Below are 12,161 nucleotides of genomic sequence, written 5' to 3' on the forward strand. Positions count from 1 at the left end.
TGACACATTTGATCTTTGGGGTTTTGTGACTATCCCCATTTCTTGGCCCATGGAGGATCCTGCTATAGCCTATTGGTTCATCTATGGATTGTGCAACCCTTTGGGATAGACTCAACTCCTAAGAGCCCAGTCCTTTCTCTTTATGGGCCTCTAGGATTTTGTCATTGTTCATGTGCACAAGTTAAAGACAGGAGCAGAATTGTGAACAAAGCTTTTTTCTCTCTACCATTAGAAGACCTTTGCCCACTCACCTTGGAGAAGCAGGTTCGCATACTCTCGGTTGACAAATCTTCTTCTATGAAGGACCATATCAACAAAATGGAGGATATGAGGGATGAGCTTGTATCTCTTGGATGACAATATCTTCAGAGGATATGACAATGGTTCTTCTTATCCAATTGCCATCTCTTAAGTATGATGTTTTCTACACCAAGCTTTTTATATCAAGAGTGCACAAGACTCATTCTTTGGGAGAAGTTAGCCCCGCTCGTCTTGGAGCATGATGAGCATCTCAAAGAGATAGGAGCCAATGGATTTGGCTCTACCAAAGCTTTTACCACAAGTGTCAAAGGGGGAAACAAGAAGGCCAAGAACAACAATAACAAGAAATAGGATAGTAGAAGGATGAGAAAAAGTTTAAGCCCAACTGCCTACATTGTGAGAAGGGGACTCACCTGGCGGAGAAGTATTATAGGAGTACCCCCATTTGAAGCCAAAGGAAGATTCAAAGGACTCGAAGACTACCCTTGCTATTACTGAGTTTGTTTTTGTGCATCTATTTGAGGTTGAGGATACATCTCTTGCTTTCTTTACAAAGGAGAAGCCATGAATCGTTGACAATGGAACCACTTTCCATATGACCTACCGACATGGCTTCAGGATCTTCATTCCAGAGGGGGTTTAGTCACCATCGGTGAAATCTCTTCTATGCCATTTCATGGGGTAAGGACTATTCCCCTTTTACCAGATTGCTAGGCTTCAATGGCCAAAGTCCTTTATGTACTAGAGGCAGGCTTTAATATTCTTTAGATCCATGGTTTGACATAGCTAGATCCTTGGGTGGTCTTTACCCAGGATGCTGTGACCATTGAAGATGCTTCTATTAGCAGTTGAGACAACTCATGTGTGAGTCTGAGTTATGCTAGGCATGGCTAAGCATTTTAGGGATTTTATTATTGCATTTATGATGCTTATTCGGGGCATCTTATGCTGTCCACCTAGCATTAAATGCTGGCTGGCCTGCTCCTATTTTGGCATCGTTTTCTTCTATTTATACCGGGCTTCCTCATTTAGTCATATCATCATCTATTAGTTTTGTGTAGAGAGGGAGCCGGTGCTAGCGCATACGAGCCTATGACTCATTGTTGTATGTGTCGTTCTCATGTTTGGTATATGGATTCCATTTCCTGAGCATTCTTCCGAGTTTTCTTCTTTGCAATGTTCTTTTGTGTTTTGCTCTTTTGTCCTTGTGTTCAACAGTTTATTTGAGCGTTTGTTTATGCTTGCATTGTTACATCCACTTTTGACATGGTATCAAAGCTTAAGATTAGGTTCTTGTTGCTGTTTTCTATTGTTTTAGGTCTATGTTTTGTCTTTTGCTGCTGCTGATTGGATCTATTATTGATTGTTGTGACTGATTTCTAGCGTGGGTAACCTTTTTTGCTCAATTTTAGCTTGGTTTTTGCTTCTTTTGTCAACATTTCACAATCTCCCATTTGCGTTTCAGGGACAATAGGCTGATGTGACGTGTATTTATGCAAGGTCATTGCATTTATTACAGTTCCTTAATGTGTTTTGACTTCGCTCTTTGTGTTTTCACTGCTTGTGCTTATGGAGGGCTGGGTGAAAGTGTTTCAGGCTGATTTTTGATATGTTTGGTCCGTATTTTCACTTTATCCAGTGCATGTGAACTCTACCTTTTAGTCTGTGCTCTTAGTTTGGGTGTACTCTCTCTCTCCTCTTCTTTTTGTTCTTTTCTATTCCTATCCTCTCCAGATGGCTCCTCATGTTGTTCCACTAATGAGAAATTACACAGCCTTGATTACCTAACCTGGAGTGATGTTATGAAAGCTTGGTTTGTGCAGAACTTGTTATGGTATGTCGTATTTAGAGCTTGTGAGCGTCCTAAGCATCCTAATCCTCTTCCATTTGATTTTGATGAGGACAACTATGAAGAAGCTGTGTTCACATGGGATATTAATGATGCGCATGCATATTCTACCCTTTTTCGTTTCATCTCCAAGAAGTTCTTCCAATTGTCATTGCTTGTAGGACTTCTCTTGCGATTTGGGCGAAGCTTTAGATATTGTATGAGACTCCTTTGCCTATGCGTGGCATTACTCTTTATGGATAGCTCCAATAGATGAAGTTCGAGCCGATGGATAGGATTCAATCTTTCTTACTTCATATAGGACTTGTCAGAAGTGGTGCAGCAATGGAAGCGTAAACATAAGCTGTAATAAACTGCTGAAACACAAGACAAAAGAGAAAGGGAAAGAAAGAACACAATACAGATGAGAACTTAGATGTATGCTCGAGAAATGGAATCCATATATTAGACACGAGATTGTTGCATACAATAGTGAGTCATTGGCTACGTGGACATCGGCACCGGCTCCTCTCTCCACGGGGCCTCTAGGTGGTGAACTGACCAATTGAGGAGGAGGAGCCCATAATAAATAGGCACAAATAATGCCACAAAATATGTCAGGTTGGCCAGCATTTAATGCTGGTCAGCCAGCAATAAATGCTAAATATGACCATGAAATGACACAATTAAAAAATGCCTAAATAATGTGCCCAAGCCTTTGCAGCTCAAAACTCACACATGAGCTGACATATCTGCTAATAGGACTGGCTTTGACATATGTAGTTTGCCCTTCTGGAGGATTATCTTGTGGGGAGTGTGGCTTATAAGCTTCCTCTGGAGTTTAATGGAGTGGTCAATGCTTTGAGGGCTCGAACGTCATTGATAGAGAGACGTCTTTGCGATTATAGGGGAGGATTTTATTGTAGTCTGGTGGCTCCAGTGAGACATGTACAACTTTAGAGAGGGGTGACAGGAAGAAGTCGTCAAAGGCCCAATGTTATCACTGTGGTAAGAAGGGACATTTGTGCAAGGATTGCAAAGAGTTAGCAGCTTCGAGGAGGAAGAAGGAGAAGAAAAAGAGGCAAGATCCTGACTCCTGTTGAGTCATTTCCTTTCTTAGACTTCGACTTGGATCCTTCGGCTAAGGCTAAGGCCAAGGTGCGGATAGGGTCATCTTCTTTCAACTGCGAGAAGGGTTTGGCAGCTCCTCCTTCTTTTGCTTTCTAGTATTGGTGATGCGGTCATTCCTTACGACTCTCCTTTGCCAGAGTGGGAGTGTGAGAGGGTGGTGAGATGGAGCAGATATGCCTCATCTATACAAGTATACAGGTGTACAAGTTCCAAAGAGGAACATCCTTGATGCATCGATTGAAGTCTGGCAGGTTTTGAAATCTTGGAGTTCGGATTGATTTCGAGGTTTAGATGGGCTGTCACTTGATAGAGAGTGGGATTGACTCCTAGTTTGAGCTCACATGAGGGACACTTTTGGCAGTCTTGGTCAAAGGTGGGGAATCCATGGTCCCGTATGTTCAGAGGCAATTTAGATAGGATGGTCTTGTATGTTATCGCGAGACATTGTTGATAGACATAGAGATCTATTATGACTCCTCCCTATTTTTCAAGAGCTTGTATGATCGACATCAACATTAGGTTCTCTCCAAGGTATCTTGCTAGTGGCTTGATCACTCATTGCTTGGATATCCATGGTTCTAGTTTGGTGATTCTTTATTCTATGGACTATGATTAGACTTTATCATTGTATTATTGTATTGTATCAAATCACCCATGATCTAAGAGAGGGTGCTAGTAGTCCAGACAACTCATTTGTGAGTTTGAGTTATGTTGGCATGACTAGGCATTTTAAGGATTTTATTACGGTATTTATGATGCTTATTTGGGGCATTTTATGTTGGCTGATGTCCTCCTATTTTGGCATTGTTTTCTCCTACTTATACCCGGCTTCCTTCTCATTCAGTCATATCATCACCTACAAGTTTTGTGGAGAGAGGGAGCCAGTGCAAGTGTCTACGAGCTTGACTCATTGTTGTACGTGTCATTCTCGTGTTTGGTATATGGATTTCATTTCCTAAGCATTCTTCTGAGTTCTCTTCTTTGCAGTGTTCTATGTTTTTCTCTTTTGTCCTTGTGTTCAAAAGTTAATTTCAGCATATGTTTATGCTTTCATTGTTGCATCCACTTCAAACAGCTTCTACATGTTCTATTCTTTGGATAGGTACTCAGGAGGGTGAGCTTTATAAGCTTACTACCCTTGCTATGTGGACTTTTGACGAGCTTGGGCTCCTTTGGCATGCGTGTTATGGGTACTCGAGGTTTGACTTCAGACGGAAGGCTTCTCCGAAGAAGTTAGTGGAGGGACTTCTAGATTTTCTTCCTGTTCACACTTTGTGCTCTATTTACGTACGGTTAAGTAGCACAAGTTATCTCATCCAAAAGTTGCTTCGCCAAGGGCTACTACACTACTAGATTGGTGCACACTGACTTCTAGGGACTCATGGGCATGGCCTCCCTTGGGAAGGCCTAGTATTTGATGTTGATTGTTGATGATTTTAGCAGATATATGTGGCCGTATTTCTTGGAGTGCAAGAGTGAGGCACACTCCAACCTCTATGATTGGAAAGAGTTTGCAAACGACTTTTAAGATTTTGAGGTGTAGGTGTTGATCTTGGCGACTAGTTTTGTTTTATGTTTTTTCTAAGTTTTCCAGCCCATTTGAATACACCATCTGAGAACGCTGTAGTGGAGCATGCTAATTAGACCATGTCTAAGATGACTCGATTGATGTTGGAGCATTAGAGTTTTTCTCATTCTCTTTGGGATGAGGCGATTGCCATAGTGGTACACATTTGCAATAGGTCTTTGACTTTAGCATTGCAAGATATGACTCCTTATGAGGCTTTCTTTGCGAAGAAACCTTCTATATTCCACTTTCGCATATTTGGGTGTGATGCTTATGTCCAAGTGGACAAGAAGAGTCGCGGTAGCAAACACTTGAAGTCAAAGAAGCTTATCTTCGTGGACTACAGTAAGACCACGAAGGGCTACAGGCTCTACGACCCAAGGGTCCAAAATATTGATGTAAGTAGGGATGTGATCTTTGATGAAGCTGCAGCCTTTGATGATCCAATTAATTGATGGTGCTTCTTGTGTAGGTGGTCCATCATCGATTGACACTCTTTCATCATCAGCCCCCCTTTCTTCCAGGTTGTCTATTGGTACTCAACTTCTCCCCCAACATCCCCTCCTCCACCTTTTGCTTCTCTTCCACCTTTGATGGCTTCTTCTATTCCTTCCTCTTTGAGCATTTCTACTCCTTCTCCATCCCCTCAAGTATCTTTTTGGGCTCTTGAGCTGTTTAAGGAGGAGCCCTCTTCTTCTGATGTTGGGGATGTACCTTTACCTAGTGATGAGTCCCTATTCTAGACAGGTGCATTGCAAGTATTGGAGGCCTCTTGGTCTCCATTGCAGTAGGATGAGGCTATCACCACTCCACTGTGGTATCAACAACTCATGGAGGATGCAAGAGTGACTGACTTTCCTGTGAACTATGCTCTTATGTCACGGATTCTTCGGGATCATGAGCCTACTACAGTTGATGAGGCTCTTGCATAAGATGTATGGCGCCGTGCTATGCAGGAGGAGCTTGATGCGATCGAGCATAACCAAACTTGGGAGTTTGGTTCTACATCCATGGAAGTGGAATGTGATTGGGATGGTTGGGTCTTTAAGACCAACTGCTTGGGTCGTGATTGATGGTTCCTTAGACAAGCACAAAGCTAGGCTTGTTGCTAAGGGCTTTACACAGAGGGCAGATTTGGACTATTTGGAGACTTTTGCAGCTACAGCCTGTAATGTCTACTATTCGGGCTATGGAGGCTAAGTACCGTGCTCTTCGTTCTATAGCTCAAGGGGCAATTTAGCTCCGTTGCTTGTTGGTGGAGATTGGCTTTCTACAGATAGGATCCACACAATCGCACATGGATAACCAGAGTGCCTTAGCTTTGGCGAAGAACCTTGTGTTTCATGCTCGCACGAAGCACATAGAGGTTCGGTACCACTTTGTTCAGGAGCAGATCAGGGATTCTGAGTTAGCAGTAGCGTGTTGTCCCACAGAGGATAATGCATCAGATCTCTTCACGAAGCCTCTTCCACATGCTTCTATGCTTCATCATATGAGGTGTTTGTGTCTTTAGACACTCCTAGGATTCAAGAGGGGGTGTTAGCTTGCCATTTTGTTTTGTCAGTTAGTCATCTCCTAGTTGTAAGCTTTGTTGGGGTCTAATGGAGACATTGGAGCTTTAACTGTCTTTTCCATTCAGTTTAGTGTGTATTTCTTTCTCAGCCAGTGTCAGGTGTATTCACACTGAGTAGGCAGCCACTTCTTGCTCTGCGAGAGGCTGGCAGCTCTTGACACCAGCAATCAGCCCTAGAGTGCCATGCCAGCATTTTTGCACCGCTGGAAGGTTTGTCAGCCAGTTTTTTAGCAGGCTGACTGCATATCTTTGGGGCAGTTTTCAGGTTGGCCAGATTTGGAGGACTTTGGCTATTTATTGCCAGTCTGTTTGGGGCTGACCATCATCTTCCGTCTTTTGCAGGTTGTGCACTCTTTCTCCATCTTTGTCTCCGTCTTTGGTGCTGCCATCATCGTCTTCAGCCTGATCTGGTGCCCTCACTGATGCTTCGGGCTGCATGCAGGGACTGATCACTCCATCATTGTATTCAGCATTCGTTCAGATTTCTCTTTCTTTCCTACTGTTTTTTTCTCCTTTTCTCTCCGTGTTTGTGTTCCTCTTCCATTGTGCACTCTCACACAACTAACTTTCAAAGCAATCTACAGTGCTCTTCGTTAGTGTAATATAGCACTGCTTTGGATTCTAGCACATTTTTGGTGCATGCTATGCACTCGTTCTGGCAGACTGACGACTATGTATCATCTGTAGATGTAATATTCATTGAGACTTAAGAATCGTAAGTGCTAGTAGTGGCTCTTTTCATCATGAGGAATGAATTGTGGACTGCTGGCCAGGACTGTAGACTGTGTACTGCTCATATGAAGTGTGTTGAGAGTCGAGACTTTGGGATTTTAGTGCTTGTGTTGTTGTCAAGATTCACCAACTATCGGATAATATGCTTCTTTTGTGCTTGTAGGTACATATAGCAACCGCTTTTTTGGAGCTCTACAGGAAGTAGAACAGCAACTTGCTGTAGTATCAAAGGTGGAGAAGAAGTACCTTATTCCAGTTCTTATGTTTGTGAAAAGGTCTCTGGTGCCCTTAATCACATGCTTCATAGGCAGTTCTAGATTGAAATGTTTGTGGCAGAGAGCTGCAGATTGTACAACATGTCGATGTGAAAGATGGTAACACTAAGTGCACCAGTCATCTACACATTCCATGGATATAACTTAGGTAGCTATAGAGCACAGAAGGTAGCTACACATAGCTGCAAATCTTAGGTAGAATATGCCAATGGTTTGTAGCTCAAGTGGTTCATGTGTGTGGGTGTGTACATGGGTGTGTGAGTTCAAACCTTGGGTACACCCTCGAGGCATATTTCAAATTTCAGGCTTTTCTCAAAATACATCGTGGCCCCCCCATGTTTGTTCCAACTTCATTCAAAGGTTTGGAGAGCATCATGCTTATGTTTTTAGCAATCAGAGTAATTTTGACAGCATTTCTAACAAGATAAAAGTCAGGACTGCTTATTAAATACCTGAATTTAAGATGGTGGTTAAAGTACAGAAAATTTAGTGTAATAGCAGGAAAATTGTGCCCTTTCACATCTTTCCTTATCTGCCAAGGTGAAGTTTAGCTGATTATATGTCTAGTTTTTGGAAACCATTCCGATCTTACATTTTACTTAACATTAACCCACATGGCATGCAACATGGGTAAATACCAGAACACACTGTCATCCCAGAGAAGAGAGGCCTATGTGCTTATACCAGCATTACAAGGCAGGGGTTGTGTGACACATTGAATACTACTAATGCCACTTTATCAGATCAATATAATAATCGTGTCTCTCAGAAGAGGCTACTGGGCACTCTTGGAGACTGCAAGCTACTGCCTTGGCCCAGGGAAATCCCAAATAGAGAATCGGGTTGCCTCCTGATTGCCATTGTAGAGCAGGCCTCAGTAAGTAAAATGATGCCATGAGACTACTCGTTGCACTATTGTACTAGTTGCAGATTGCTCCAGATCATTTGACAATTAACATTGGCACCTTATTCATGACATTTCTAGCTTTGCTTTTCAGTGGCTAGTTATCGAGTTTCTCCATTGAATTTGAGTTTTGTTTTTCAGTTCCAGATGTACTTTAAAGTACTTGTTTATTTCCGTTTCATTAAATTGTATGCAACATGCAAAAGCGGAAAAGGTGCAGACTTGGATTGATCTCTTCTTGAGACATGATGTGCTGCTCTTGGTGGCAGTCGTTGTAAAATGGAATTCCTTTCATTTGACAGTTGAGGGGGATGGCAGACTGATGAGGGCAACAGTGGTTGAGTGGAAGGAGTATACAGGTTGTTCTAGACAGAGGATTAAAGTAGTCGCTCATTGTGAGTGAAAGTGGCACATAGACCTGGATTGTACTTGTACTCAGGAGGGTTGGAATTTTTGGACATGTTAGAGGAGACTCTTGCAGAGACCTGAGTCTGGAGAGACCCTTTACTGGATGTGGCTGCAAACATACCTTTTTCCCTGTACATGACCGGGTTGGCAGGAGGATTCAGATGAGTAGGCTCCAGAAGAGTTTTGTTGCCATCAGTTGGCAAGGCACGTCATCTCCTAGGCTATCTTGAATCTTTTGGAGGGGATTGCAGGTCAATTTTTGGTCGAGCAAGATTTCACTCTTCTTGCAGCTACAGGCACATTGGAGTTTGGTACTAGGCATCTGGCTGGGAATAAGCACTGGGCAGAGGACTTGTCACATGCTTAAGATGTATGGCGGCGAGGAGACTTAGAGGCATTGCATTCCTGGGCTCTCCTGGAGGTACAGAGGAGAGCCCTCAGATTGATTACCATGGCACTCACAATGAGATGATAGTGACCTGGGGAGCGGTAGCCTAGGTCATGGTCAGAGGGCCCGCTGGAACTTTAAGGGGAGCAACGGCAAAACATATCAGGTATTGCAACAGCAGATTGTAATCCCTATCCCAGACTTCTATTAGATAGAATGGACAGCAGGTTACCGTGAGAACTTTGGCAGCATTACAGCATGGTACATTTGGTTAGTGAGATGGAGCGAGGCCATGGAGCAGCAGCAGACTTCTGTTTCAGAGATCTCATTGGTAAATAAACAGAGATCATATATACCCTGAGAGGTACAGGAGAGAGACCACAGGGTGACTTAGATTGCATGGGCAAGAGGTGAGAGAGGCAGACTGACACCTTTTGCTTAGGGATCTTTGGCATTACAGTCTCCTTGACTGGTGGTTTCATTAGTCTTTTAACTTGTGTTTGACATCTTCTCTTGAGCAGAGAGCCAGTATGATAACAGTCACTCTACTTGTTATATCGATCTATTTGTTTTGTAGAGGAACCTTTTATGTATTTTTACTCTCGTGGTGATTATCACTGAGGTGCCTTTTAATAGGATTTATCTTCTGGAGAAAGACCAATCTGTAATTGTTCTGATTTGTGGCACCTCACATGTCTTACAACTTTTATTCTAAACATGAGTATACTTCAGCTGATAATTGCAAGACTTTCCTGATTGTCGTGATGCCTTACTATTTTCCCCTTTATCTAGCAAACTGTATCCCACGTAATTCTATCCTCTGTGTCCTGAATCAACACGTTTGTCTTTTACTGTTTATCAACTACAAAGAGCTGTAAAAGCATACTGACTTGACGGCAGGTGCTGAAGAAAGCAAAATTTGTGTGGCATCATTTTTCTGTACTGTGGTGGACATTACCTCTAATTTTTGAAGTCCCTTTAATGACATATCCAAATATTCTGTCAGGTATATTATTGCTAATGGCGAGTATCCAATGATTTCTACTACCATGAAAGAAACTGGAGCTACCAGATATACTGCAAAGAAAATAATGGATAAGTTAAAATCCGGGAAACTTGGGCCTTTGTTGGACTTAAGTATAGCAGCACCCCAGCATGATAATCACCTGTTAAGTTCTGAAAGATCTGTATCTGCTAGCAGTTCTGATGATGTAATGAATGGTCTTCCTTCCAAAGGCACAGGTTTGGACCACGCAGACTCTACAGATCAATTGTGTGGAAGTCGCGAGGATGATCATGACTTTACTGCTGCAGCAGAAGACAACTCTGCTAGCAGCTCGGATGATGCCATTCAGATGAATGGTCTTCCTTCCAGAGCTGCAGGTTTGGATCATGTGGGCTCCGTAGATCGATCATGTGGAAGTCGTGAGGATGATCATGACCTTAATGGTGCAGCAGAAGACAACAAGGGAAACTCGGAGCATGCAGTTAACGTGTTAAAAAAGTGGCTGTCAACCAATATAGATTTGAATAATAACTCAAGACGAAGCCAGCTTCTGAAAGAGTCCAAACCAGGTTCCTGTTCTCAGACTTCTATGCAGCATAGAACTGTTGTGAGCAGAAGGGTTCATCTATCACCAGATATGGGAATAACAAATGACCTTTCTTGGGAGGAAATGATCTCATCAGCTATGCCAGACCCGCCGCATGTGCAAAAAGAGTCATCTGCTGTTGTTATGGGAGATCATGAAGTCTTGCTAGTAACACAACCTCAGGCAAATTCTGTTTTGAGGACCTTATCTAAGGCAGAACTCCACGAGCATTTTGAAGATTGTGATGTATTGAGGACGCAGATATGCCCAAGTGGTTCACATGCAAGCGTCGGTTTTAAGGTTTGTCTATTTCTTTAAACTTGATTTGTCTGGGGAATCTGATTGCCACCACTGATTCCGATAGCTTGCTTTGTGCTGATACCAGCTTTGTAATTTATGCAGACAGTGGCGGGCCTGCAGCGGGCGTTAAAAAAGACACCCTGTATCATCAGAGGTGAAGAGTTAGTGTTAGTACCAATCTCATCAAGAGGTGAATCTAAAAGAGTTCCTCCAGAGATGAAAAGGCAGCAGGATGAACCATCTCTACACAGACAAGAGAGTAAAGGTATCCTGGAAGCAAGAACTAAGACAGGGACACTTCATGAATTTATTACCAGCTGTGTGCAAAGAAAGAGCCCTTCATTATCAGCATTGGATATGGTCCAAAGCTCTATCAAAATTGATGATTGTCCAAGCCGTGTTTCTTTGGACAGTGGCCGGCCTCGTTGATTCCTTTCCCAGAAATTGGGCCTGTCGGTAGTTATGACTCTGCGGCTGCAACCAGACCATATTCATTGAAGTCCAGGTTGATTAACAGACTGATCAGAGAAGGGCCGAGGTGGGTGACAATATGCAGATGAAGAATGTATCAACTAGAAATGTTGACAGATGGTGTTCAAATGCTTCCATGCAAAAGCAAGATAACATCTTTAAGTAGAATTATTGCTTTACAATCTTTGCGATTGCCTACTTTTCATCGTCTGCCTATCCATAAAATATGGACTGTTGAAGATAATGCTGTGTTAAGGATGGAAATTTGCCATAAACTAAAAGAGACTTGTTATGGGCTAAGGAATAACTGAGGTATTGGATCCTCAAAATGGGCCAACAAACAGTGAGTTTGAGCACAAGCTTAAAATTTAAGATCTAAGTGATATAGAAGTGAATGCATGGTAGCTGTAGACACATGCATGTATATGTGTGTTGTGTGCATCTATTTGTGTGTGGTGTCTATATCCATGTGTGTTTCTGAAACTTTTAGGCTGCAGTAACCTGCATGCCCCCGCAGTGAGAGCTCTCTTCCACACCTCCCAGGCTATGGGGCAATCCGTAGACAGTGCCTTTGGGTATCTATCTCTCTATTTCTCTACACTATATGCAACAAGTCATGTCATAACTGGGCCCAGTGCCTTAGAATTGACAGACTCCTATGGGCGACGAGCCATAGGAACAGAGCGAGATTCCTAAGTCCAAAGCTTTCATCTGATCTCCAAAATTTGTTA

The 12,161-nt window shown here is 42.7% G+C and overlaps 1 protein-coding gene across 4 annotated transcripts in view; it reads left to right on the plus strand.

The window, feature by feature from the left end:
- Nucleotides 1-11,780, plus strand: part of LOC148028283 (uncharacterized) — a 73,133-nt gene extending 61,353 nt beyond the window's left edge. Inside the window, exons 2-5 of one of the 4 annotated variants that reach the window (XM_087690082.1) lie at nt 7,256-7,323; nt 8,574-9,477; nt 10,074-10,959; nt 11,062-11,780. In XM_087690082.1, the coding sequence (XP_087546208.1) occupies nt 9,467-9,477; nt 10,074-10,959; nt 11,062-11,388 (1,224 nt within the window). In that variant the 5' untranslated portion in view covers nt 7,256-7,323; nt 8,574-9,466 and the 3' untranslated portion in view covers nt 11,389-11,780. Of the gene's footprint in view, nt 1-7,255; nt 8,245-8,573; nt 9,478-10,073; nt 10,960-11,061 lie in introns of all 4 variants that reach the window. The other 3 variants (XM_087690081.1, XM_087690083.1, XM_087690084.1) reach the window with 3 other exon arrangements.
- The last annotated feature ends 381 nt before the right edge of the window (nt 11,781-12,161 follow it).

This window comes from Lygodium microphyllum, chromosome 12 (genome assembly GCF_053477565.2).
Source record: "Lygodium microphyllum isolate KBCC chromosome 12, Lygodium_microphyllum_v1.1.10, whole genome shotgun sequence".
NCBI lineage: Eukaryota > Viridiplantae > Streptophyta > Polypodiopsida > Schizaeales > Lygodiaceae > Lygodium > Lygodium microphyllum.